At 42.0% G+C, this 25,036-nt stretch overlaps 1 protein-coding gene across 1 annotated transcript in view; it reads left to right on the forward strand.

The window, feature by feature from the left end:
- The first annotated feature begins 18,910 nt into the window (after positions 1 to 18,910).
- ITGA8 (integrin subunit alpha 8) overlaps positions 18,911 to 25,036 on the forward strand; it is a 171,386-nt gene continuing 165,260 nt past the window's right edge. Inside the window, exons 1-2 of the mRNA XM_045787904.2 lie at positions 18,911 to 19,315; positions 20,009 to 20,142. Coding sequence (XP_045643860.1) covers positions 19,110 to 19,315; positions 20,009 to 20,142 — 340 coding nt within the window. The 5' untranslated portion in view covers positions 18,911 to 19,109. The remainder of the gene's footprint in view (positions 19,316 to 20,008; positions 20,143 to 25,036) is intronic.

Raw genomic sequence — 25,036 nt, forward strand, 5'->3', positions numbered from 1 at the left:
GGAAAAGTGGGACCACTACAGGAAGCATGTCAATTAAGAGTCAAAATTTCTGGATGATTTCCACAGAGAAAGCAAGGGGAAGAAATTGGTATCTGAGTGAAATCAATACTAGGTATAAGATTAACATCATCTCTTTTGCCAACCACATATGTCCCCATCCATTAAAAATGGGAGCTTGGGTTGAAGAACAGATGGTAAATAGTCTATTGTTGCCACCAATTCCTTCTTTGACCACAATTTCCAATAACTGGTCACACTTCATTTTAAAGTTCCCAGTGTTGAGTGCTCAATTTGATCAAGAGGAAAATGGGTTCCAATGGTCCAAATCCTTCTAAAAAAATACATGCCCATCAGTTGGCAGCATAATGTAATGTCATGGCAGATACAAGGCCACTAAAACTCTTGTTGGATTACATGCGATGTTTTGAATAGGCCCAGGGCTCAGCTAGGGTGTTGCTATGGCACAAAGTACATGGTTTTAGCCTCCCTTGGTTGCTTCATAGAGCTACGCTCGCTCCATATTCTTTCTTGTGCACCCTCCAAATTCCATGACTACTACTTCTTTTCAGGGAGGGGTCATTATACATAAGCATCACTCTGTTAGAGCTATAGCACCACAGAGTTTTGGAGCCAAAGGACCAGGTATTCGTTGGGAGCCCAACGAGGTATCTGTTGACCAAAAATATTAGAGTTCTTTAGAAATTAGGATGTGTATGTGTATACATATACATACACACACATATATATGCATATATATGGAGGGAGGGAGGGAAAGAGAGAGCTTGAGAGAGACAGAGAGAGATACATTTTAAGGAATTGGCTCACACAGTTGTGGTGGCTGACCAGATCAATATCTGTAGGGTGGGTTGGCAGGCTAGAGACCAAAGGAAGAGTCAGTGTTGCAGTTCAAATCCAAAGGCTGTCTGCTGGCAGAATCCCTCTTGCTTGGGGGAAGTTGGTCTTTTGTTCTATCCAGGCCATCAACTAATTAGTTGAGGCCCACCTACATTATGGGGAGCAATCTGCTTTACTCAAAGTCCACCAATGTAAATGTTAATCTCATCCAAAAACACCCCCACAGACACACACAGAGTAATGTCTGACCAAATATATGGGCACTACTGCCCAGACAAATGGACACATAAAATTAACCATCACAGTGTCAAGTGGGCACCCTAATCAGCTTTGAAGACCACAGGTCCTCAAGCATCAGATACAGGGGTGTTCTCCTTCCCCCAGGTTGTAGATGGGTGGCTAAAAGAAGTAGGCATAGATGGACCCCAAACCAAAAAAAAAAAAAAAAAAAAAGCACCAACCTGGCCAGGATGGTATTCATTCCCTCTGGAAACCACAGTGTGGGAAATGAGAAAAACTGATACTGCTATTTGAAGAAAGTCCTTGTTTCCATTGCATGTTAGCATAGGGTCCCTAAATGAGGATAGAGGGATATATGTCATGTTCTCAATGCATTAGAGCAAGGTGTAGGCAGTGTTAGGATGAGAGAGGAGTGGAATCTCACAGAGTTCAAACCCCACTCTGCTGGAATATCTGCCCTTAAATGTTTTGAAGGCTGTATCCCAGGCTTTGGCTTACCATTTGTTTTCCCAGAAATCAAATTACAATATCTCTGGAAAATCTCTTAAGTCTTATTATGGATCACATCCACCTTTATGAGTTTCACAGGAGCGCACACAAATGGCAGACAGTCTATCTTGTACGAGAACTTGGCAAAAGAATACTATTTGACTCTTCAGAGTACTTAAGGTTACCACTGTCTCTCTACTAAAAAGTGATCCACACAGAGCCAATGAAACCAACCACAGTCGCAGAGAAGCCACTGCTACTGTCACCGAGTGAGCCACTGTCAGGGGCCTTGTCACACACTGGGGGCTTTGAAGTGAAGAGTTCCAAGTTTGGCTCCACCAAGCAAACCAAACCAGCTATTTGTAGTACTTATAGGACTTATAGGAAATTAGAGCAGGCTTAAGAGAGATGAGGCACAGGACAACATAATGGATCTCCAACTGCACTCTCTCCATTAGACTGCAAACTCCTGACGGTGGGGCCTTGTCTTGTTCTCTGCTGAATGCCCAGAATCTGGCACATAACCACCTGTGCTCAGGGAACTTGTTCACTGGCTGAGTGACTGGCTGGTTAAATCAAGCCCAAAGCAGTCTTTCTCAAAGTACTGACACATCATCATAGTGGTCAAAAAGGAATGGGACTGAGGGGCGCCTGGGTGGCACAGCGGTTAGGCGTCTGCCTTCGGCTCAGGGCGTGATCCCAGCGTTATGGGATCGAGCCCCACATCAGGCTCCTCCACTAGGAGCCTGCTTCTTCCTCTCCCACTCCCCCTGCTTGTGTTCCCTCTCTCGCTGGCTGTCTCTATCTCTGTCGAATAAAATAAAATAAAATCTTTAAAAAAAAAAAAAGGAATGGGACTGTTTTTCTGTAGGAAAATTGGAATGTTCTCAGAGTGATTAAAGTTGAAATGAATTTATTTATGAAATGGCCACCATCTTTGCATGTCTGCTTGGCCCTCTGTAAAATGAGACTGGCATGGCATGTTTACTTAGCACCCATACAATGCTTGGGGATACATCTGATAAATATGGCAGGGAGGCAGCCCCCCAAACGATTCATTCTAATAGCCCTTTCCCTTCTTAGCAGAGGACAGAAGCTTCCAGGAAGATCTTAGAAGGTTGCTCAATCTGCCTACATTTTAATTCCTGGGGGGCAGAGACCACGCATCTCATCCCTAGCACCCAGCACATTGCCTGACATCCGACGAATGTGCTCAGGCGATGGTTATCCAATGCTTATGCTCGTTTTTTTTTTTCTTGCCAAGCACGGAGATTGGAGCATGGCAGAATTTCAGGAAGCCTGTGATAGCAGAAAGCTGGTGAAGTGAGCAAAGATTATTGCAGCAGAATACAAGAATTAAGAGCAGCAGAGGATACTGACAGAGAGAATAACACCTGAAGAAAATAACTAGGCTATTGAGTAGATGGGGGTAATAAGAAGACAAAAGAAAGATAACTAAAGTAGGAGTATGTATTCTGCCGAGTACGGAGTTAGAGTATAATATTATGATATACATTAAAAGGTGGACAGGAAAAGATTGGGTTTTGAGGGGGGTTCAAAGAACATGGAAGGTAGCATTCCCAATCTTGAGGAGCTTGGACAGTACACTTTTTCATTACTGACAACCTGGATCAAGTGTCATACCAAGAAAAAATAACCTCATGATCCGGGATTATCATCAGCTTGGATAATTTACATGCATACTTACCCGTCAGTAATATCTATAATATAAATATTTTATGTTTTTATAAAAATATTATATATTTACAACATTTCTCTTTTGTAAACTAATACATTGATTAAAGCCTTGCAAGTACGAATTTTTTGTCATCCTAAAAAAAGGAATTCAGTCTTTTCAAATGGATAAGACCTGAAGTCAACATTTTGAATACCACAGGAAAAATCTCCAGCTCTTCTCCAAAATCATAGCTATGAACGGACACATAATTAATGCCTGTACTTTCATTTTAGTAGAGCAGTGAATCTTGGCCATTTGGGGGACATCAATGTTTTGAGGAGCTGATGGAAGGTATGGACACCTTTTCTTTACAAAAAAAGGTATATAGAACTTATTTTATTGAAGAAGGGTTTTCGTCACACTGACAAAATATATAAAAGATGTATACGTAGGTTTTTCATAGAAAAATGATGTGTCCTTCCTAAAATAAAATTGAACTAAATTAAAATTCACAAATAATAAAGAAAAGTAAAATTTACCTCTGCTCACATTTCAAAGAGAAGTCAAATTTTGTTTGCCTTGAATAGGAAAAGAAGATTCTAACGAGGCCTTTGTTATAGTGATGTTCATGTCAGGGTAATGTTTGACATCTATTCAATTTTGACTTTTTTTTTTTTTTTTAAGATTTATTTATGTGACAGAGAGACAGCCAGCAAGAGAGGGAACACAGCAGAGGGAGTGTGAGAGGAAGAAGCAGGCTCCTAGCGGAGGAGCCCGATGTGGGACTCGATCCCAGAACGCCAGGATCACGCCCTGAGCCGAAGGCAGACGCTTTAACGACTGCGCTACCCAGGCGCCCCTCAATTTTGACTTTTCTATCCGGTGGCTGTATGTGTGAAAATTCTACTATACAGAACTCTTAGGTGTTTGTTAACATCAGGAGAGCCTCGGCTTATGTCAAGATTCACTGAAACCCCCAATTCTTTGAACTTAATGCCCCATCATTTCCTATGTCTCTGAAGTGACCTTAGGCAAAATCTACATCCTTGATGTTGTCCTTGAAGACTAGAATTTTGAAAAAGGAGAGGAGTCATAAGCAGAGACCATAGGACTTACGCTGTTAGGAGCCATGACTTTCTCATCTCCTGGCTCAATAATGCTCTCATCCCCTCTCCAAGAGCTCCTTAGTCCTATTTGCTTCCATACTTGAGGCCTTGCCTATTCGTACCCACCAATGACTTTCTCCACACTTCTCTGCCATGTCACTATTGAATAGCCAACAAGGACCCCAATCCCACTGCAGCCAGGGGGAAGGACAGCAATGGAAGTGCGGTCTGAACCATTTCACCCCAGAAGCACCATTAATGTCGTGGTTGAATTTTGGGGTATACTGTCCCATTACAAGGCCATAATGAACAAAGTAGTGGGCTGACTTATTGATAACCACATTTGTTCCCATCAAAAAATACATTCCAAGTTCCATGCAATTCATAAAAACTGGCTTTTGGGGCACAATCAGCCCAGAGCCTAGGTGCTACGTGCATGTAATGTTACACTTGCACTAGACACGAATTTCACACTCATTAGTTTTAATAGATCAGGGCAGAGATCCAGAGGTATGTTATTCCTATGGGAATAAATATATGATTTATCCCTGTCTACATCCCAATTGTCAGACACGGTAGTTCATATTAAAAGAAACAGAAACAGGAGGTAAAAGCTTCTAACCACTTCTGTTTTTACCACTGGAGCCAGACCTCTATTTTCTTAATATTTTGTTCTAAGAGCAGAGCGGAAGGTTGCCGTTTTCACTGTTCTACAGGCATCTTGGGCCAACAAAGCTAACAGGGAAGCTAAAAACTACAGGGAGATCTCCTATCAGAGAGCTGACTTCCCTCCAGACTGTGTCTTCCCTATTTGGTAAAAATCTGTGCTACATCGCAACTGATTCTTGATTAGCTTTGGTCTTGTGTCCTTGGAGGGTAAGATCTGCATAGAACATTAAATTGGACATGGAGAGAATGTCCTTGGATGTGTACGCACTCGTAAATAGAATGCAACTTCCTGTATATTTTAAAGCCCTAATCCCATCACTATTATCCTCACTCTTCGTTACTAGCTGTTGAGAATGAAGCTGTGCTTTTAAATTTACTGGGTAAGATGCGATTAATTGAAGACATACAGGCTGATGTCTTGCCTCTCACATTATTAAAATCTAGTGGTGTCTCGTGGTCCCACCAAAAGGACAAATTTTTACCATAGCAAGCTTTCTGTGTTTGTGGTGGCAAACCTCCAAAACAGTGTTGTTTGGCAAAAACAGGAGTGTTTTTAGCAACAAAATCCAAGACAATTGTACGCTACAATCCGAAACCGGCATATTGCGGGCCAATTAACTGAGCATCTGTTACATCTGGCTCCAAACTATTAACTTACAATCTTGATTATCTTCATGTGTGAAACCAAGTAAACACCCGGCTAGGTGTGTTTTATTTTTTTCACATAAGTCAAAGATTCAAATTTGTTTGCAAATGTTCTCTGGATGTTTGAAGCTTTCTAGATAATTTAGTGCCCCCCCCCCCAGTTTCTGGCGAAATTTGTTTTTGAAAAACCTATTTAGAATTTATATGCTTAATATAAAAATTATTTGTGTCCGATGGCATGATTCTCAATGAAACTAAAAGAAACTCCAACTCAAAATGACTTAAACAATAAAAAGTATTTACGACTCACATCACTTAAAGTTGAAAAGCCAGTCAGATGTAAGGCGTGGTGCAGTCACAACTCTGGCTCCATTTACCTGTGCTTCTCTCCGTTCTTCCTCCCTGACGGTGGTCAGCAGCGCTTGGGATACCGCGTCTTCCTTCCTAGTCTAGAGAAGAAAGAGACTCACCATCTCGTCTCTAGTTATATAAACCTGAACCCATCATGGCGGCTATTAGAATGCCAGGCACTGATTGGTTTATTCCTAACCTCACCCCTACCAATCATGTGGCCAGAAGGATGGCGCAGGCTATTTGGCTAGTGCCAATCAGAGCCCACCTGTAGGCTCCTTCCCACCTGAACCACCCGCGTACTCTTGTAATGGGGGACCGAAGGTGGAAGGGCAGGAAGTTCCGCATAGAAATGGGAAAGAGAGGGGCGCCTGGGTGGCACAGTTAAGCGTCTGCCTTCAGCTGGGGTCATGATCCCAGGGTCCTGGGATCCAGCCCCTCATCGAGCCCCACATCAGGCTTCCTGCTCTTGGGCAGCCTTCTTCTCCCCCCTCCTCCCTGCTCATGCTTTCTCTCCCTCTCTCTCTCTCTCTCTCAAATAAATAAATAAATAAAAATCTTTTTAAAAAGAAAGGAAGGAAGGAAGGAAGAGGAAAGAAAGGGGATGGGTGCTGTGCTACATAAACAACTATTGAATGCCAACGCCATCATTTCCCTTTAAAAAGAACTGCTTTTTCTTTTTAGAATTGTAATAAAGAGCCATTACAGATATTTTTTGTAAAGCAGCATAAAGGGCACCTGGGTGGTTCAGTTAGTTAGGGTCTGCCTTCAGCTCAGGTCATGATCCGCAGGGTCCTAGGATGGAGCCCCGCTCACGCACAGGGGCTTCCTGCTCAGCAGGGAGCCTGCTTCTCCCTCTCCCTCTGCCCCTCCCCTCACCTTGTGCTCTTGCATGCATGAGCGATCTCTTGCTCAAATAAATAAAATCTTTAAAAAAAACCCAAAAGCCAGCATATATGTTTTTAGATTAGAAAAAAATAGGATAGTATTTACCTACCCCCAACAAACAATTGTACCAATATTTATAGTGGTTAAGAATCCGAGTGTTCTGGAATCTGAGCCCTTGGATTTATTTTTTTATTATTTTTTATTATGATATGTTAGTCACCATACAATACATCATTAGTTTTGGATGTAGTGTTCCGTGATTCATTGTTTGCGTATAACACCCAGTGCTCCATGCAACACGTGCCCTTCTTAATACCCTCCACCGGGCTAGCCCATCCCCCACTCCCCTCCCCTCTAAAACCCTCAGTTTGTTTCCCGGAGTCCAAAGCCCTTGGATTTAAATTGTATCTCCATCACGCACTAGCAGCATGCCATTGGGTAAGTCAGTTAGCATCTGTGTCTCAGTAAACAAGTAAAAAAGGATAACAATAGTGCCTACATTATCGGGAAATTGTATCTCCATCACGCACTAGCAGCATGCCATTGGGTAAGTCGGTTAGCATCTGTGTCTCAGTAAATGAGGATAACAATAGTGCCTACATTATCGGGACTAAGTGAAGTCACACGTGCAAATAAATCTTGTAACAATAACAAGTGCTTCATGGTTGTCACCCACCTATTAGAATGCAGCTTCCATGTGGGCAGGGACTTTGCCTGCCTTGTTCACAGCTGTAATCTCAGGGGCTGGCATCTACCAGGTGGTTGATCAACACTTGCGGGCAGAATGACGGAATCGCCTTTCCTTCATCTCTCACAAAATGAGGGTAAAGAAAAGGAAAGAGTTAAGGAAATTAGAGGCCAGTACAGCTGGAGCAAGTTTTGGTGGAAGGCCAGCACTCAAGGCCAGGGGGAACGGGGTTTGGAGTAGTAGCTCTACTTTGAGTGCTGCTGGAACAGTGCAGCTGGCAGGGTCTGGAAGGGGAGAGGTAGAAGTGTTTGTTAAATCCCACAGCATGGGCTTCTTTTATTTTTTTTCTTTTTGAGCCTGAGAAGCAAAGGATGAAGTTGGATCATCTGGTTCAGTAACACAATCTTAAAATAAAATGAAAAATCTGAGAGTCTCTCTGTGGGAAAAGGGAGAACAAGAGGATTCAAAGGAAAAAGACAATAGAGGATTTAATCCAAAACATCTAAAAGCAAATATTGTTTTCAGGAATTTGCAGAGATTCTCTACAAAGGGAGAAAGAAATTGATGACTAAGGCAGAGGGGGATCAAGCTGTGGAGATGCTTCAAATACAGGGACTGCACACACGCGTCTTTGAAGTATACCTACAGGAATTCATCATTCATACCGCTAAACATGCTCGATTTTAAGCTGGCCCTCCCCACCCCAGCCTTCCTTATCTCCTGGGCTTCTGCCAAGATGTGGCACAATATTAACCACAAAAAATGGGTCCTGCTCATTGAGAAGAAACAAGACTGAACTAACCTTTCCTCCCAAGATAAGGCAAATAAAAATTCATTTTGGAATAGTCAGAGAAACAGTGTAAGAGAGAAACTATATAGAAGATATAACAAATATATGATTTCGCACGTGTGTTTTAAATAGACTTTTTAATTTAGAATAGTTTTAGATTTACAGAAAACTTGCAAAGCAAAACAGTCCAGGTAGTTTCTGTATATACTCTGTGACCAGTGTCCCCTGTTGTTAAGATCTTACATTTGTACGACACGTGTGTCAAACTTACCGACCAAACTATTACTAGCTGAAGCTCATACCGTATTCAGATGTCTTTAGTTTTCACCTGGTCCTTTGTCTGTTCCAGGATCCCACACAGGGTACCACATCACCTTCGGTAAGCATGTCTTCTTAGGCTCCTCGAAGGGGCGACCCTTTTTAGACTTCTTTTCTTGGTCATCCTTGACACCCTGAAGGAATATTGGTCAGATACTTTGTAGAGTGTCCCTTAACTGGGGTTTGTCTGTTGTTTTTCTCTTGATTCCACTGGGTTTATACTTTGGGAGAGGAAGGCCACAGACATGGTAAAGTACCATTTTCACCACATCATCAAGGGTACATTATCAACATCAATTCCTACTGATGATGTTAATCTTCTGAATATTTACCCCCTTTCTATACTACACTCTTTGTTAGAAGGTCACTGTGTACAGTCCACATCTAGGGGGTAGGAAGTTTCGCTTCACCTTTTCAGCGGGCAGTGTCTACACACATTTTTTAAAAATTCTTCCATATGGGAACTTGTCTCTTCTCCCTGCTTCTTTATTTATTCAATCATTTATTTTTATCGCTATGAACTTGTATTAGTCTGCTAGGGTTGCCATAACAAAATACCACAGACTGGATGACTTAAACAGAAATTTATTTTCTTACAGTTTTAGAGGCTGGGAGACTAAGATCAAGGTAACAGTAGGGTTGGTTTCTGAGGAGAACTCTCTCCTTGGTTTGCAGATGACCACCTTTCGCTGTATCTTTATTTGGCCTTTCCTCTGAGCACTTGCACAGAGAGAGATCTCTGCTGTCTCTTCCTTTTCTTATTGGGTTGAAGTCCCACCCTTATGAGTTTTAATTTACCTCCTTAGAGGCCCTGTCTCCAAATATGTTCACACTGGGGGTTAGGGCTTCAACATATTGAATTTGGTGGGGGTAAGGGAATACAATTCAGGCCATAACAGGGCTCGTGATAATTTCTTTTATACTTTGGGTTATAATCCAATACTATATTATTTATTTTGTTGTCCAAGGAGCCTTTGGGAGCTCTTTAAGTTGGCCCTTGTGTCCCCTTGATGTGCCCCCATCAGTTGGTTTTTTGGGGTTTTTTTGTTTTGGTTTTTATTTTTGTTTCTTTAAGTAGGTTCCACACCCAGGGTAAAGCCCAAGGCAGGGCTTAAACTCACAACCCTGAGAACAAGATGTTGAGCTGAAACCAAGAGTTGGATTCTCAACCAACTGGGCCATCCAGGTGCCCCCATCAGTTTGTTTTTTGAGCTCTCCCTTATTTTCTACACTACAAGATGCTCCAATTTAATCTTATATATTCCCTTCCCTAGCCCTAGAATCAGCCATTTCTCTAAGGGACACTGTTTTCTTTTATTGGAGAATGATGTTAGACACACAAGCTGGTCCCTGGATCTGCTTGTTGCTACTAGGTGTTGCCTGTGGGATTGCTCAGTGATAGCACTTGTTTTAATACCCCTTGTGTTGAATTTTCAAAGAGTCTGATGATAGTTTCCTATCCCAAATCTAGCAAATAGAAATGGAGTAATAGAAAAATTAAGTTCTTGGGAATCAGAGAGACATTCTGTGATTTATCCTCCGGTTTACCATTTACCAGACATGTGACCTCCTGCAAGTTACTTAATCCCATAAAGTTTAGTTTTCCTCATTTTCAAAATGGAATATTTAAAAAATATTATAAGAGATCATATATATAAAGGGTAAAACTAGCATCAAGCTCATGACCAATAAAAATTAGTAACCCCTTAGCATATAGTTCACCTATTATTTCTGCAATTGGACCTTTGAGCAAGAGATAAATGCTTTGGTAAATATTCTTCTCTACATGCAAAATCTAATGCAAGAATCAGTTGACTTATTCATCAAGGTTCTGTCCTATATTTCAAACCAACTATTGGACAACTCTACATGTGTATATAAATATTACTTCAAATTCAAAATATCTGAGGCTAAATTCTTTTCCCTAAACTGAGTCCCATTTTAGAATTTAACATTTCTAAAAAGAGCACCATAATTCACCCAAATTATTCAGACTCAAATTCTGGTAATGCCAGACTAGATATTTCAAACTAACCCTTCTTCTAAGTACAAATTTCAGAAGTTGACAAAGTATTTTTTCCATAGTCTTAAAAGCATTGGAACATTTATAAGTCACTAAGGAATTGGCAAGCCAATGTCCATGAGACTTGGTAGCCAATATCTGGAGCCATGTTTCCCTAGAAGAATCTTTTATTTTTCTAATGAAATGGAATAAGGAGACCTTGGGGTGGGAAGGGTTTATAGGGTTAAGGGAACAAAAATTGTAACCCAGGGTCTTGGAAGAAGTTTGTTCAATGGTAAATACTCCACACTTAAGGTTAAGACCCCCAAGGGTTTACACTCCAAGGATGAATTGTAAATAGATTGGCCCCTCCAGGAACAGAAGCTCAGATTTGAGTCATCTTGATCTATAAAAATTGATTAAAGTGAGTAACAGTATTATTGCTCAATAGAAGTCTGCCAGAAATAAGTGTAAACTCTATCTGGATAAGACAGATTCATTCTAGGCCTTAGGTTACTTGTGTACCTTTTAATATGTGATATCTGGCATTTAATTTTTTAAAAATGTTGCTATGGAAGAGGCACACAAAGAGACAAGATGTGACCAAAACACAAGAGAAACAACAGATATTATAAACAGACCCCTCCCCTACAATTCACATAATAAACAGACAAAACCTTTGAAATAACCCTAAAAATGTTTAATAAAATAAAAACAAGATTAATAACTTTGGCAGAGAACTAGAAACTATGACAATAAAATAACCTATGGCAATTCTGTAACTTAAGGATACACCAACCGAAATGCAGAACCTGATAGACTGATTTAGCAGCAGATTAGTCACAGTTATAGCAATAATCAGTGAGACAAAAGATAAATCAGAAGAAAAATATTAAAATAAAACATGTAGAACAAAACAGATGGAAAATGTCAAATAAAATAAGAGTACTATGAGAAGGTCAAACATACCCTAACTGGCATCTCAAAAGGAGATGACAGTGGAAAAGAAACAATATTTGAAAACATACTAGCTGAGAATTTTCTTAACATAGTAATCCAGAGATTCAGAATGTTCAAATTTAAAAGTATAGAAGTATACATTTAAAAAAATCACAACTACACACGACCCACTAAAACCAAAACTTTTGACTACCCATCGCCATTGCATTGTACCATCTTAATTCTGATCTTTATTTTTTCACATGTAGACTAATATAATCATGTATCAACTGTTCTGTTTCTCCCTCATTTACATAACATTTAAATTAATGCCTAAAATATCATTTGTTACCCCCCCCCCAAAAAAAGTTCTCGATTTTTTGATAACCTCTCTACAAACTGCTATTGCCTAAAGAAGTATTAATTGAGAAGGCTCAACCAAGACAGTAGGGCACAGTGGTCGTGAGTATGATCATCTCCGGCCTAGGGTTGGGCAAACAGAGAGTACCTGACATCCCTGGTGAAGAGTAGGCTTATGTGGATAATGAAGAGGAAAAGATAATGTCATTCCATAACCAATTAGAAGTGTAAGTAATAATAATGACTAATACTTAAATTGCTTTTCATACGGGCTCTCATACAGGTTTATACATTTCAACTCATTGAGTCTTCATAAGTCTTTATGACATACTGTTAGAGTCTTCATTTTACAGTTAGGGAAATTGAAGCATAGAAATGGTAACTTGACCACAGTCTTAAAGGTAAATGGCAAAGCTAGGCTGTGGACCCAGATATCTGGCTCTGGAATTCATGCTCTTAATGCCTACGTTATACATGGCCTCAACCCACATGAACAGCATTGGTTTCCAAAGAAAATCATACCATGACTGAGCTGACAGCAGAAATGTAGGGTTCAAGAAATGATCGCTATGTTTAGGGCTAATCTCTTACCTTGCAAGAGTGAGATGCAAATGAGTGAGATCACACAGTGACTATGGGCTGGGCAACAATCCCAACATTACTAGAAAAAGAATTACAATTTAGAGCCCTTCCCTCTCTGAGATTACCATTATTTCCCTGATTTGGTACCATACTAAAGTAGTGGCAAAAGTTTTTCAGGGATTTTGTAGGAAGTTACTGTAAGACCTACTTTGAACAGGTCCTTCTTCCAAACCAGTTGAAAACTGGGCTAAGCCTAATCCATTTGGTTTAGTTTTCTCCTTCCAGTAACTCGACTTGGCGTCTTTCTTTTTTCTTTATGAGGGTATTTCAACTTTCATCTGCTGGTTTTAATTTAACTTGTCATATTTCTATTTTTTTGTGCATGTGCCCAGAGGCCTTTGGGAAAAGGACACATTTTTTAATAAGTCAAAACAATAAAAACCAGAAAGGTCAACTTAAGTCAATTAGTCACGTTTTTAAACAATCTAAGTAGAAGACAAAAAATTCACTTCCAACCTTCAAGTTGTTCTCTTGAAGACTGCTAAGACTGGGAACAGATTAGGGCATTCCTGAACTGAGGGAATTGAAATGATCAAGGCCATGGGCATGTTGTAACTCACTGCCATGGTAAGTAGGAGGCCTTTTTTACATAAGTCACACAGATGACAAAACTTACTGGTACCCTAGGAACTCTAAATGCCCTAACTGGATTCCATGTACACAGATAAATTCTGCAAAAACTGAACTTCTCTAAGTCAATGGCCCCAAACAAGTCATAGGATTCCTTGTTTTCCAGATCTGGGTGAACACATATATGTGTGTGTGTGTGTGTGTGTGTGTGTGTGTGTGTGTGTGTGTGTGTGTATTCTTTTTAAGTTGTGGCATGAGTAGTCTGTTGTATTCTTTGGCTTCATGTCTGTATTCTTTGAGGAAAACTATCTCATAAAATCTTCCCCACCTTACCCTCACCCCCATTATTCTCTAAGCACACCTTCTTAGTTTTGCTCCTGGAGCTTACCAATTTATCCATTAATTATCATGTTATCAGGTTGCTAGATCGTCTGCCACTTACCTCCTCACCAGATCATAAGCTCCATGAAGGGAAAAACTATCTCTTTAGCTCACAGTTATATATCCAGGGCTGGCACAGTGCCGAGGACATGGCTGGTGCTCACACTTGCTGAATGGTTAAAGAGAATGGAAAAACAAACCCCAACATCAAGTAGGCAAGTGAGGTTGAGTTGGACACAGCCCTTACCCGGATGACACAGAAATCTGATTTGGATTTTTCAGTTAGCTGGGAAAATAAAAAATATTATTTTTATGGGCAAATTCCTTCTTGCCATCCTTCATATCTATCTTCTTCTTTTTTTTTTTTTCTTTTTCACTTGACGATTTGCAAAGCCATTACAAGGAGAAAGATGGTGATGAATGTAGGAGAGATCAACTCAATATGGGGAAACTTTTTAATGAAAAAAAAAAGCCATCTAAGTGGTTGTGAGATGAAATCATTTTTCATGAGAAAATTCCATAGGATCACAGACACTAGAGGGCAGTCCTAGGCACTCTTGCAGACGCGGAATAAACACAGCAATGGAGCCTGAGGTTCAAAACACACTCCTATCAACAAATCAGATGCTGCAGCCTTCCCGTCCTCCTGCAACTGGAGGGTTTCCTCCGTGACTTCCCACCTACTGGAGGAGAGCTTCAGCGCCTCAGCTCAGTCCTTTCAGCCTCCAGAACTGTGAGGAGTACCTCTCTGGTTTTTATAAGCTACTACCCATTCTGTGGTATTTTGTTTTGGCAGTCCGAATGGACTAAGACAGCTGGCACGTGCACAGGTGGGGAAGAAAGCCTTGCTCCCCATTTTCAGTGACCCTCTTTCCCAAAGACTAGCATGGTACTGCCCTAAACCAGGTTAAGGTTTAACCTTACTGAAATTTAATAATAATAATAATAATAATAATAAGGCATAAGCTTATGTTTGGCACCGAACATAAGCTCTGGGGGAACTGGACTCCCCAGGTTCCACAGTCCAAGTTTACAGCTAAGATGTGAGTTCCCTGTGCCGCCCCCCACCCAGAAGTTTCCTTCAGGCACCTTGGCCAATAGTTATGTAAAAGGCCCACCTCACCAACCCAGCCAACGTGTGTAGGTTCTTCAGGATTCTGGAGCAAACTGGCCCTAACCGAAATCTGTAGATAATTCAAGATCCCAAGTATACCTTCAGGTGCCCCTGGGCATTTGCCTCTCAGGAAGATTTATCCCCCAATGTCGAGGATTTAAAAGAGCATTATTTTCCTTAGTTACCTTCCCTTTAGAGGAAGACTTGTTTTATTTATTTTTATTTTTGTTTGAAGCAGAGCTGTATTTAAAAGGCTCATTCTAAAAAGAGATCAAGTCAGAGTCTGTTTTTGACTAGTGGGAATTTTCCTGCAGCTAAACTAACTGTTGGCTGTGTTTGAACATCTGCCAACACGGGGCCACGTCTGCAGCACTTGTAACTCAAAAGTGGCTAATAAAATCATGAGGGGAAATCACAAAAGAGAATTACAAACAAAATTATCAAAAAGACAAAAAAATGATTTTTCTGTAATAAGGGTCACTCTCCAGGTACCAGAATAGTAAATTTGCAGACATAAGCTTATTTTAGCAGCAACGCTTGACGGATTTAAAAGTTTGCCCTCAGTAAGTTTAACCCACCAGTTTCTACTAATCAGTTGTTTCTAATAATGCAGAAAAACTGAGCATAGTTGAGCAAAAGAAAAACCCAAGATCATCTCAATTGCCCAAAATACAAGGTGAAATTGAAAAACTACCTTTCATTTTTGGTGTATTCATTTTTAAAGCTACTGGAACCTTCAAGAACACACTGTGTTTACGTTGGCTTATTTTGTAAATGGTTTAATTAACATAATGAAAATATGGTTGTATGAATGAAGCAGTCATGTTGGGACTCTCCCACCTCTTGATTTGTAGGTAGGATCACATTTTATCATCTAGAGAAACAGATTTAAACATAGTAGGAATAACACTTGCTTATTAAGTCACAGATGTATTTGGTCTTCTGTTAAAAAGTAGGCACTAATGGTTAAATGTTACAGCATCTCTATTTTTAAGTATTCAGTACATGGCTGCAACCCAGAGATCATTTTTTCCTGTGGTGCTTTTTACTTATTTATTTTTGGAGAGTTTGGGCCAAATCTGTTCCATCTTTGACCTTTGGGTTCTTTTCTTTTTAGGGAAACAACGATGTATACCTTTCCCAGTATTAAACATACACACAAACTCACATGCATGATAAACAATTCCCAGGCTTGCTTTTCTGACAAATAAATCAGTGCTAGTAGATCTTTAAAATGTCAAACTTCTCATTCAGCATGAGACCTGTCACTGTCCATGTGTTTCTTTGACAGCACCCTAGGCCTTACTGATTGGCACGGTTCCCATATGTCAGAATAGTGAAATGTACAAGACACCTATTCAGACCTATCCTGTCCCTGTAATTATTGCAGGGTTTTCTACCCCCCCCCCCTGCCCCCCATGGCTGGCTTCTTCAGAGATTTACTACTCTCTCAGGCTGCTGGCCTCCCAGGGAGGTGAAAGAGCTTCAAGTTAGTTTGCTTTCCCTCCACTCTTTCAATACCAAGGTGCCACCAAACCTCGTTCCAAGACCTCTTGGAGAAGTACACAGATGCTTTATGCCACCTCTCAATCACTCCTCACAGGCATGCCCAAAGGGTCAGCCCAGCATAGCTTGCTAATTCTAGAAAGGTGACTGCTCATTATTATCAGAACTTTAAAAAATGTTCTCATAGACCTCATAGCATGAGGCACTGGTTTTGATATCTGACAGCCCTGGGTTCGCCTTATACTATTTCTTTGCTCTATAAATATGGATATTATTGCATTTCTCCAAACCTCAATACACTCATCTGTGGAGTGGAAAGGGATGCCATTAAGAATATAAGCTTATTGTGTAAGTTAAGAACAAGTGTGTATTAGAAAAGAGGAACAGTACATGTACTCAATTGTGTGGCCATAAATAGAATTATTTTTCCCTACTTACTCTATTTTGAATAAAAGGATAAAGAATACACTGGAAATACTGCAAAGCAAGGGAGTACAAAAGGGAATACCCTGGTGATGTGTTGCCCCATAGGAATCAAAGCATTTTATACTGTATAGCAACTTCCTCCCAGTAAGTCAGTATGGGGGCCAAGCACACGTCCAAGACAATGTAACTACTTTCTACCTATTTAGGTATTCTTTTCCTACTTAAGACTTGCCTGCAATATGAGGAATTTCCAAATTTCAACATGCCAGTGTCAGCAAGCCATCAAGTCGAGGTTATCCCCTAGTCTCCATGTCAGCAACTGCTCTGAATGTGCCCATGTGTATGTTGCATATGAATTAGTCATTGAAATTTACTACAGAGAACATCACTTTTATTAACATTGTAACCTAACCAGAGTCCCAGCCTCCATGTCCAACACAAATGGACTTTTGGACTGAGAAAAAAGTTTTCTACCATCTACTCTTAAGTCCTTGTCTGGGAAAGGAGTAACCAGTTAGGAAATTATCCAGATGTGATGATTTGCCAGGTAATCCAATAGCTTATTGATTTTTTTACCATTTTTACAGGGATAAGGCAAGCAAAAATAAAGACATAAAATTCAAATCAATTTACCAAGTGAGGTCTGATGTGAGAGAGAAGAGAAAGTCCAGCTCTTCAGTGGGTTCAGAGTTTTCCTGTGGATAGACTCCCAAATTTGCACTGCCAGACTGACCACTGCCGGAAGTGTATGCTTCCAGAGCCTCTAGGGCTGCCAGAATCAACTCAGACTCAACAAGTCCAGCAGCTGACTCACCACGGGCCTCCCATCCTCTCCTTGCCCATGGCTACTGTTTGTATTCTTCTCTTCTAACTGGATACCTTCACACTCACCTTGGACGCTCCTTCACTTTCATTCTGCCATTAATCCTCTGACCTTTGTCCCTTCTCATTGACCCGGTGGCTTTCCATTCCCTACTTTCTGTGAATCAGGTCAAGGTCCTCATCACCCAATGCATCTGGGCGATAGCTTCTTGGCTTTCCCTTGCTTCTAACAATTGCTCCCCACCCCCCACCTCCTTGCCAGCAAATGTTTGGAGTCCCTGTGGGCTTGTCATGCCTCTGCTCTAGAACTGGCTCTCTCGGCCTCAATAAATGTTCTTGTTACTAAGATCCTCTGTCTCGGGAGATCCATCCCTATTTCCTGCCACTCCCTAACCCACTCTTCCATTCTATCCCTTATACAAGTCTTTCCTCTCATCCTGGCGTCAGTGATACTTTCCCTCAACGTTTCTATCCATAATGCCTAAATCCAAGCCTCCTATTCCAATTCCAGCCCAAGTCTACATCTGCCACCAACTCGCCTTAAAATATTTTGGAAACTGCTTACCTTTCCTGTCTCTACCCTCCCTTGCTATTTAGCTCCAGCCTTCACCCCACCCCCCAGGTTAACCCTTAATTACTCTGTTTCTGCATTAAGCCTGTTTCCCCATAAGCGCGTGTGATGTGAGGATCTATACCATTCTTCTTCATCCTACTCATTCTTCAGTCCCTGCCCCAAGCAGAAGACACAGAAAGAGATCTATAGTACCCCTGAACTGGAAATGAAGTTTGGACTCCTATAGATTGCAACCTACACCTTCTACTCCCGCTGAGGGTAAATCATTAATTCGAACATTTCTAACTTCACTACTCTTCATCACAATTACACAGGGCCTCGGAAGATTTAGTACCAAGGCATTCACATGCCCCACGTGCCTTTGAGAAAGACCTCAATAAAGTTTTTGTTTACCAGTTACCCCTGCAGGGGGCGGTGGGGGGGTGGAAGAGAGTATTGTCGGATGTAAACCCTCAGCCACTGAGGAACACACGCATGGACCCTGAGGGGTCATCAGGCTGCAGAGATGATGCAAGAAACTCGGCTTTATCTCCCCTCGTGGTGGGGTACGCTTTCACATTCTTCCATTTGGGAGAAACTAGAGCATACTCTCGTCCCATGTGCGGGGCATAGCTCCCAAAAGCAATGGCCTGAACTGGCATGTGCAAGATTCAGATCGTCCCTGAGATGTGACTGCAGTATATATAGCCCGGCGGCCGAAGCAGGCTCCAGGCGCCGGCCTCCAGGAGGGGCGCGGGCGGCGGGGAGTCTCCCGGGCTCCCGCCCGCAGCCCGCTGACCCGCCGCTAGGAGGCGCCGTGGGCGCGCCGGGCCCCCTCCCGCTGCCAGGGGAGGGCTGGCATCCCCTCGGCCAGCCCCTGAGCCGGCCGGGGAGCAGGCGGGGAGCAGACCGCAGAGGACGCGCCGCGGAGCGCCGGGCGCTGTCACCGCGGACGCGCCGCGTGCACCGATCCAGGACGCGGGCATCTGGGCACCGCTACACGCCGCCCCCGCGAAGGAGCCGGGCGGGTGTCTTGGGCTCCCTCTCCCCGGTGAGCACCCGCCGGGGCTGAGAGCGATGTCCGCCGGGGCCGGCCGCGGTCCCCGGGGCAGCCGGGCGCAGCCGCTCGCGCCCCTCTGGTGCTTCTCGGCCGCGCTGGGCATGCTGTGGACCCCCGCCTCGCAGGCGTTCAACTTGGACGTGGACAAACTCACGGTGTACAGCGGCCCCGAGGGCAGCTACTTCGGCTACGCGGTGGACTTCCATATACCTGCCGCTCGCACGTAAGTCGCCCAGCGCAGGGAATTCGCGCGCGGGGGCGAACCCGGCCACAGGTTGGTTCCCTGCCCGCCTGCCGGGGGACCCGCGCCGGTCCCCGCAGCCCGATGGAAGGAGATTGCTGAGATTCCATCCCGCTGCGCACTTGGGGTCCCGTCCGGCTCCCCCGCCTCTTGTCCCCCTTCCATGCTAGATGTGCCTTGTGAACTTCGAACTAAACACATGCCACTTGCATAGAGGACGCAAGTCCTGGGGAGCTCCCAGGACTCGAGCAAAGACTCGAGCATCATACAAAGGGGAGAACGGGACCGAACAGACTCAAGCCAGTTAAAACAACGGACCACAACACGGTCTGTTTATGCATAGCCCGTAACAATTAAGTGTCTGGGCGCAAGTGCTGTCTGCTACAAGCAGCTGGGCTCTGTCCTTTGCTATTTTTTCCCCTCTTCTCTCATCTCACTGTATACATAGCTCCACCTAGAGAGGAATTAGGACTATTTGCACGCTCTTCAAAACCAGGTTTCAGACGCCCGCAGGTTTCCAACAGGAAATCAAGTTTGACAGTCGGTCTCCATCATAAATACGTTTCTGCCCCCGACCCCCACCCTAGTCTCAGTGAGCACGCCGCTACCGAGACTGCATCGCATGCGCACGCTTTTATGATTCCCAAGGAGTGATTTTCTCCAACCCTTTCGCAGAGCGAGTGTCTTGGTGGGGGCGCCCAAAGCCAACACCAGCCAGCCAGACATCGTGGAAGGGGGAGCCGTCTATTACTGTCCTTGGCCCGCCGAGGGGTCTGCGCAGTGCAAGCAGATACCGTTTGACAACACCAGTAAGTGATATTTGTCATTCTCAACGGTGGGTCCTGGTTTCGAAGAACCAGAGCCATCCTGGAGTTAACTCCCACTTTGTTTGTACTCATTTGGCCTGTCTGATGAGTCTGCGTTGTGGGCTGTTCAGGTCCCTAGAGAAATCAGCTTAAGCCTGAGTGAAGGCGAGGAAAATGTCCCATGAACCCCAGAGAGGGAACCTTGGTATTTTGATCTTGAGTATTTGGATGCGTCCTAGTTACTGTTTCCTTACTGTCCCAATATGAGCATTTTCAGGCTGAGTGGATGCTTTGAAGAAATACAAATGTTCCACCCTAACCGTGATTATGGAGTTTGGTTGCTTCCCAAGGACAAATCAAGGAAAAGACCGATCCTTAGCATTTTCAGTGCCCAAACTCTGGAGGCAAGATTCAGCCTCTATAGACCCAGACATCACTCCATGTTGCTGTTTAATTCTTTACAGAAAGAAAGAATTTTCTTTCAAAATATTGGACACTGGATGCAAACTAGTACAGGCAGAGTGTGGATGGATTACATTCATTTCCAAAATCCCTAGACAGATGTTTCTTATTTAATTAAAGGGAAAATACATTTTAACCAATTCAGGCTGGTTAGGTTTCCTCTGGTGTTTTCTCTTTGGGTCCTGAGAAAATAATTTTACCGTAATGCTTTCGAAAACATTAACACTGAATGTTTTAATTTGTACCTCTAAAACTTTGTGAATTCAAAAGGTATACATTATCAGAAACCAAATATCTCTTCTCAGATAAATGTGAACTCAAATAATGTTCTTTGATGATCAGTCATTTAAAATACCTTTTGCCCCACGTTTTTATGACATCATTCTTCATCATTGTTACATTAATGTGCGTTTAGAATGTATGTAGAAGATCCATTTTCACAGCATTTTGATGAAATTGGATGGGTGGTATTTACCTGTTACTTTATCCAATTTGCAACTTTCTATTTTAAAAAAGAAAATAATTTCCATTCTATCAATATGGAAACCATTTCAAAGAAAAAAAAATCCTATGCAAGGCTTACCTTGAATTATGACCAAATTAGGAAAATACTTCATAAAAGCATTTTCCAATTATGTTTTTCATATGTATCTATATGTAGTCACAATAGTTCATTTACCATTTTATTAAGTAACTCAGTTACTTTGTACCAATTTTTATAAGCTTTTACTTTTAAATGTATTAGAAATTAGACAAATTAAGTCACTTGATGTTAATTTGTAAAAGAAATCTTTTAACTAGTTGTTTAATTGGGATTTTAAATGCTTCTGAGTACTGACCTACCTCTAGTTTGAGAATAAATTTTCTAAAATGGCTTTTTAAAATAATCCATATCAAAACCATTTGTATTTTTAAAAGTCTCTGAAACTTGAGCCTTGATAAATAAAAAATAAATCAATAGTATTATTTGAATTTAAGTTAAGGGAAATAAGTATTTACATTTTAAGATATGTTCTTGTATTTTTACCAAGAAGCAATCTATAGTCATGGACATGAATTTTATAACCTGCTAGAACATTCCTACAACATACCAAATCAGGATCTGGTTAGTATATTTTTCCTTTGATAAAAGAAGAGCCGATGTCTGCCCAGATAAGTCACATTTGAATACCTTTCTAAGTACTAATCCCAGTAGATGTCATGGTTCAACAGAGGAAAACCAGAGAAACAGACATCAATATGAAATTTTAAAAAACTGAACGCTCCCAACCAAAAAAACTTCCAATGCTAAATTACAATAGGTACATTTTCCAAAAGTTCCTTCTAGAGCAACTGTTTGGAGATTTGAATTCACTTTCCCATGGAGAACTAATGCTGCAAGATTGTGCTTTGGTTTCCAGAACAGCCCACAGGAATGCACTTAACCCTTATTGTAGCTGGATTATATTTGTAGTGAAACAGTAGGGGCCAAACCAGCACAGTTTTAGCAATTAAATAAATAGAAAAATAAAAAGAATGTCGAGAAAAGATCAGTGTTACTTGGACAAAGAGTCAGGGGTGACTGGCATCCCTTCTGTGCAAGTTCTGAGGAAGACATCTGGATATCTCAAAAGGCTCTAGAGACAAATGCTGCTGGTTCTATGCTATATCTTATTTGACTTCTAAATGAATGGAGGTTTTTTGGATTTTTGGGGGGGTATACAGATGTCCTCGTCCTATTATACTTAGCAACCATAATTGTAGTGATTTGAGGATTCATAAATGGAACAAAATAAGGGGAAGAAACGGGGAGGGAGATAGATGTTCCTGAAATGATTGAACGAAAAATGAAGATAAAAAAGAAACAAGGCAGAGGAAGTCACACGTTTGTGAGAAATGAATGGTCCGCGATGGAATGAATGAAGCAGTGAGCTGTGAAAGTTTGGGGGAGTCCCACTGAGAAAAGTCTTTGAGAAAGAAAGTTCCCCATATTAGCCATCAGGGGGTACTGTGGGCCCAGGAACCTTGGTTGCTGTTGGGAATGGCCTGGGAATGGTGGGGCAAAAGGAATCCGAGGACCCCAGGGCTCCATGTTGGCTACTGAGTGAGTGCTAGCCTGTTGCACATCATTTCTACCGATTTCTTTATCCAGGCGCCCCAGACAATGGAACTGCCAGTGGTTGCCATTTGCTGCGAAGCTGGGAGACAGAGGAGGGGCAGCGGGAATCAGTATAGCTCTCTGCAGTTTGAGTCCCTGTTCTTTGGGCACAGTGTGATCTTGGAACCAAAGATGAAAGGCAGAAACACAGGTGTTGCTGACTCCGGGTCTGGCAGTCAGTATTACCACATGCTTGACATTTACTGATCACCTACTACGTACCAGTCACTTATACACCTTACTTCTAACCCATAAAACACATTTTATGAAGAAGGAAACTGACATCAAAGGTGTTAAAAAAGTTACATGCAAGACCACACCATGGTATGCAGTAGATGCAGGGCTGGAAAAAAAGTCCACCTGCAACACAGCCTGCCTCTTCCCCCTGCCTCCTTCCAGGAATGGGAGAGGACTGGTCCTAATAGGGTGCAAATTCAGGGCTGGAGCCTATGGAGCTGACACACTGCTTGCCCTGCCTTCCCCGCCTCCATTCATTCCCTCGGCCTCCAATTACCTTCACAAATTCCAATTAAAATGATCTTCCAGAGAAGATCTAGAAGGAAGAAGCAGTTTGGGTCGAGGGTTGTGGAAAGCAGAGGTCATAGAAGAAGGCTTTGTCTTGATAAGAATGGTGGGTTGTCCATGTCCCTGGTTTGCCACAGCACCTCGCAGCGTCCTGTGGCCCCTCAGCATCCCCAGGCAGCGGCCTCCTGTCTTAATCTCTGCCCCTTGGCAGCCATGTACAGTTTTCCCAGAAGAGGAAGAAAATTTCTCTGCTTGACAAAGTAGTGAACCGATGTTCACATAACAAAGCGTGAGGTCTCAGGCGTAGATACGTATTATATTGCAAATATTCCTCTGAAAAGATAGTCGTGACTTCTCCTGGCTTTCTCTCTGTCTGGCTTTACTATTAACGTCTGAATTCAAGTAAATTTGACCTTTTAATGACATTGTTTCAACTTGCTCAGGCCCCTGGGGCATCTACAATTTAGTGTTCACGGTGGTAACCTAACAAACTCTCTCAACCTAGGCATTGAAGGAGACTGGCCTATAATTTCGTCCCCGAATCTGGTTGTGATCTTGAACTTCAGTTGTAAGGTCAACTGCCTTTTTTTTTTTTTAAACTTCCATTTAGTTTGCTTTTTTTCATTAAATGATCATTTTATTTTTACCTTATCATGTAACCTGGATTTTAAAAATTACTTCTCATCATAAATGAAAAACCAGGAAGCCAGGAGTAGCCTAGCACTTCAAATGCATGAATACTATTAAAATCTGTGGTCCTTTCAAGTACGGAGGAAGGAAACCTTAGGGAAGCATATGGCAGTGGGGGAGGTGCAAAGTGCAAAGAGTAGATAATTTTCCTGCTCTGTACAAAATCAAGTGGTTGCAAAAAAGCATTTCTCTCATCTCCCTTCTGTCTTTCCCTCTTACTTCACTTGAATAAAATTCCCCCTTCACCAAATTGATTTCTTTCACTTTTGCCTCAGGAACTGTCTAAACTGTGCCCCGTGTCTTAAACAATTTAAAACATCACATCTGCCAAATTCATGCCTCTCCTTTCTAAATCTACTCCAAGGTTCATTTCATCTTTTTCCTACATTTTCCAAACCCACGTGTGGAGTAAATAAAACTGCTAGATTACAGCCCTCCTGCTTAAAGGGGGAGGGATGAAACCAAATGAATTGAACCTCATCTTCAGAATGATGAAGGGCAAATTGCAACAATACTAGCAAAGACACAGTGTGCAAATATCTGATTATTTTAAATTTTTTTTAAGATTTTATTTATTTATTCGACAGAGATAGAGACAGCCAGAGAGAGAGGGAACACAAGTAGGAGGAGTGGGAGAGGAAGAAGCAGGCTCATAGCAGAGGAGCCTGATGTGGGGCTCGATCCCATAATGCCAGGATCACGCCCTGAGCTAAAGGCAGACGCTTAACCGCTGTGCCACCCAGGCGCCCCTCTGATTATTTTAAATACACAAATGAAACATTTTGAGGAGAAAGATAATGGCATGTGCTAATTAATAATGATAATCATCAGTAATGGTGAGGCAAGACAGCAGGGAACCACTGGCAATTAGGGACCCACATAAAGAATGAACAGGAAGAGGTGGGCAGTATCATTGAGATTTGGAAGTCATCTGAGAAAAAGTACTAGAATTTGCCTGGCCTTAATTTAGTATCTTTGCGTTTAAAACAACAACAACAAAACGAAACCCTAAAACGGAAGACAGTTTGGTCAGGATATTTCAAAGCTCTGAAATGGTAAGATTTTTGTTAGAATTGTGTTCTA

Source organism: Ursus americanus, chromosome 31, assembly GCF_024610735.1.
Source record: "Ursus americanus isolate L20-20 chromosome 31, mUrsAme1.1.p, whole genome shotgun sequence".
NCBI lineage: Eukaryota > Metazoa > Chordata > Mammalia > Carnivora > Ursidae > Ursus > Ursus americanus.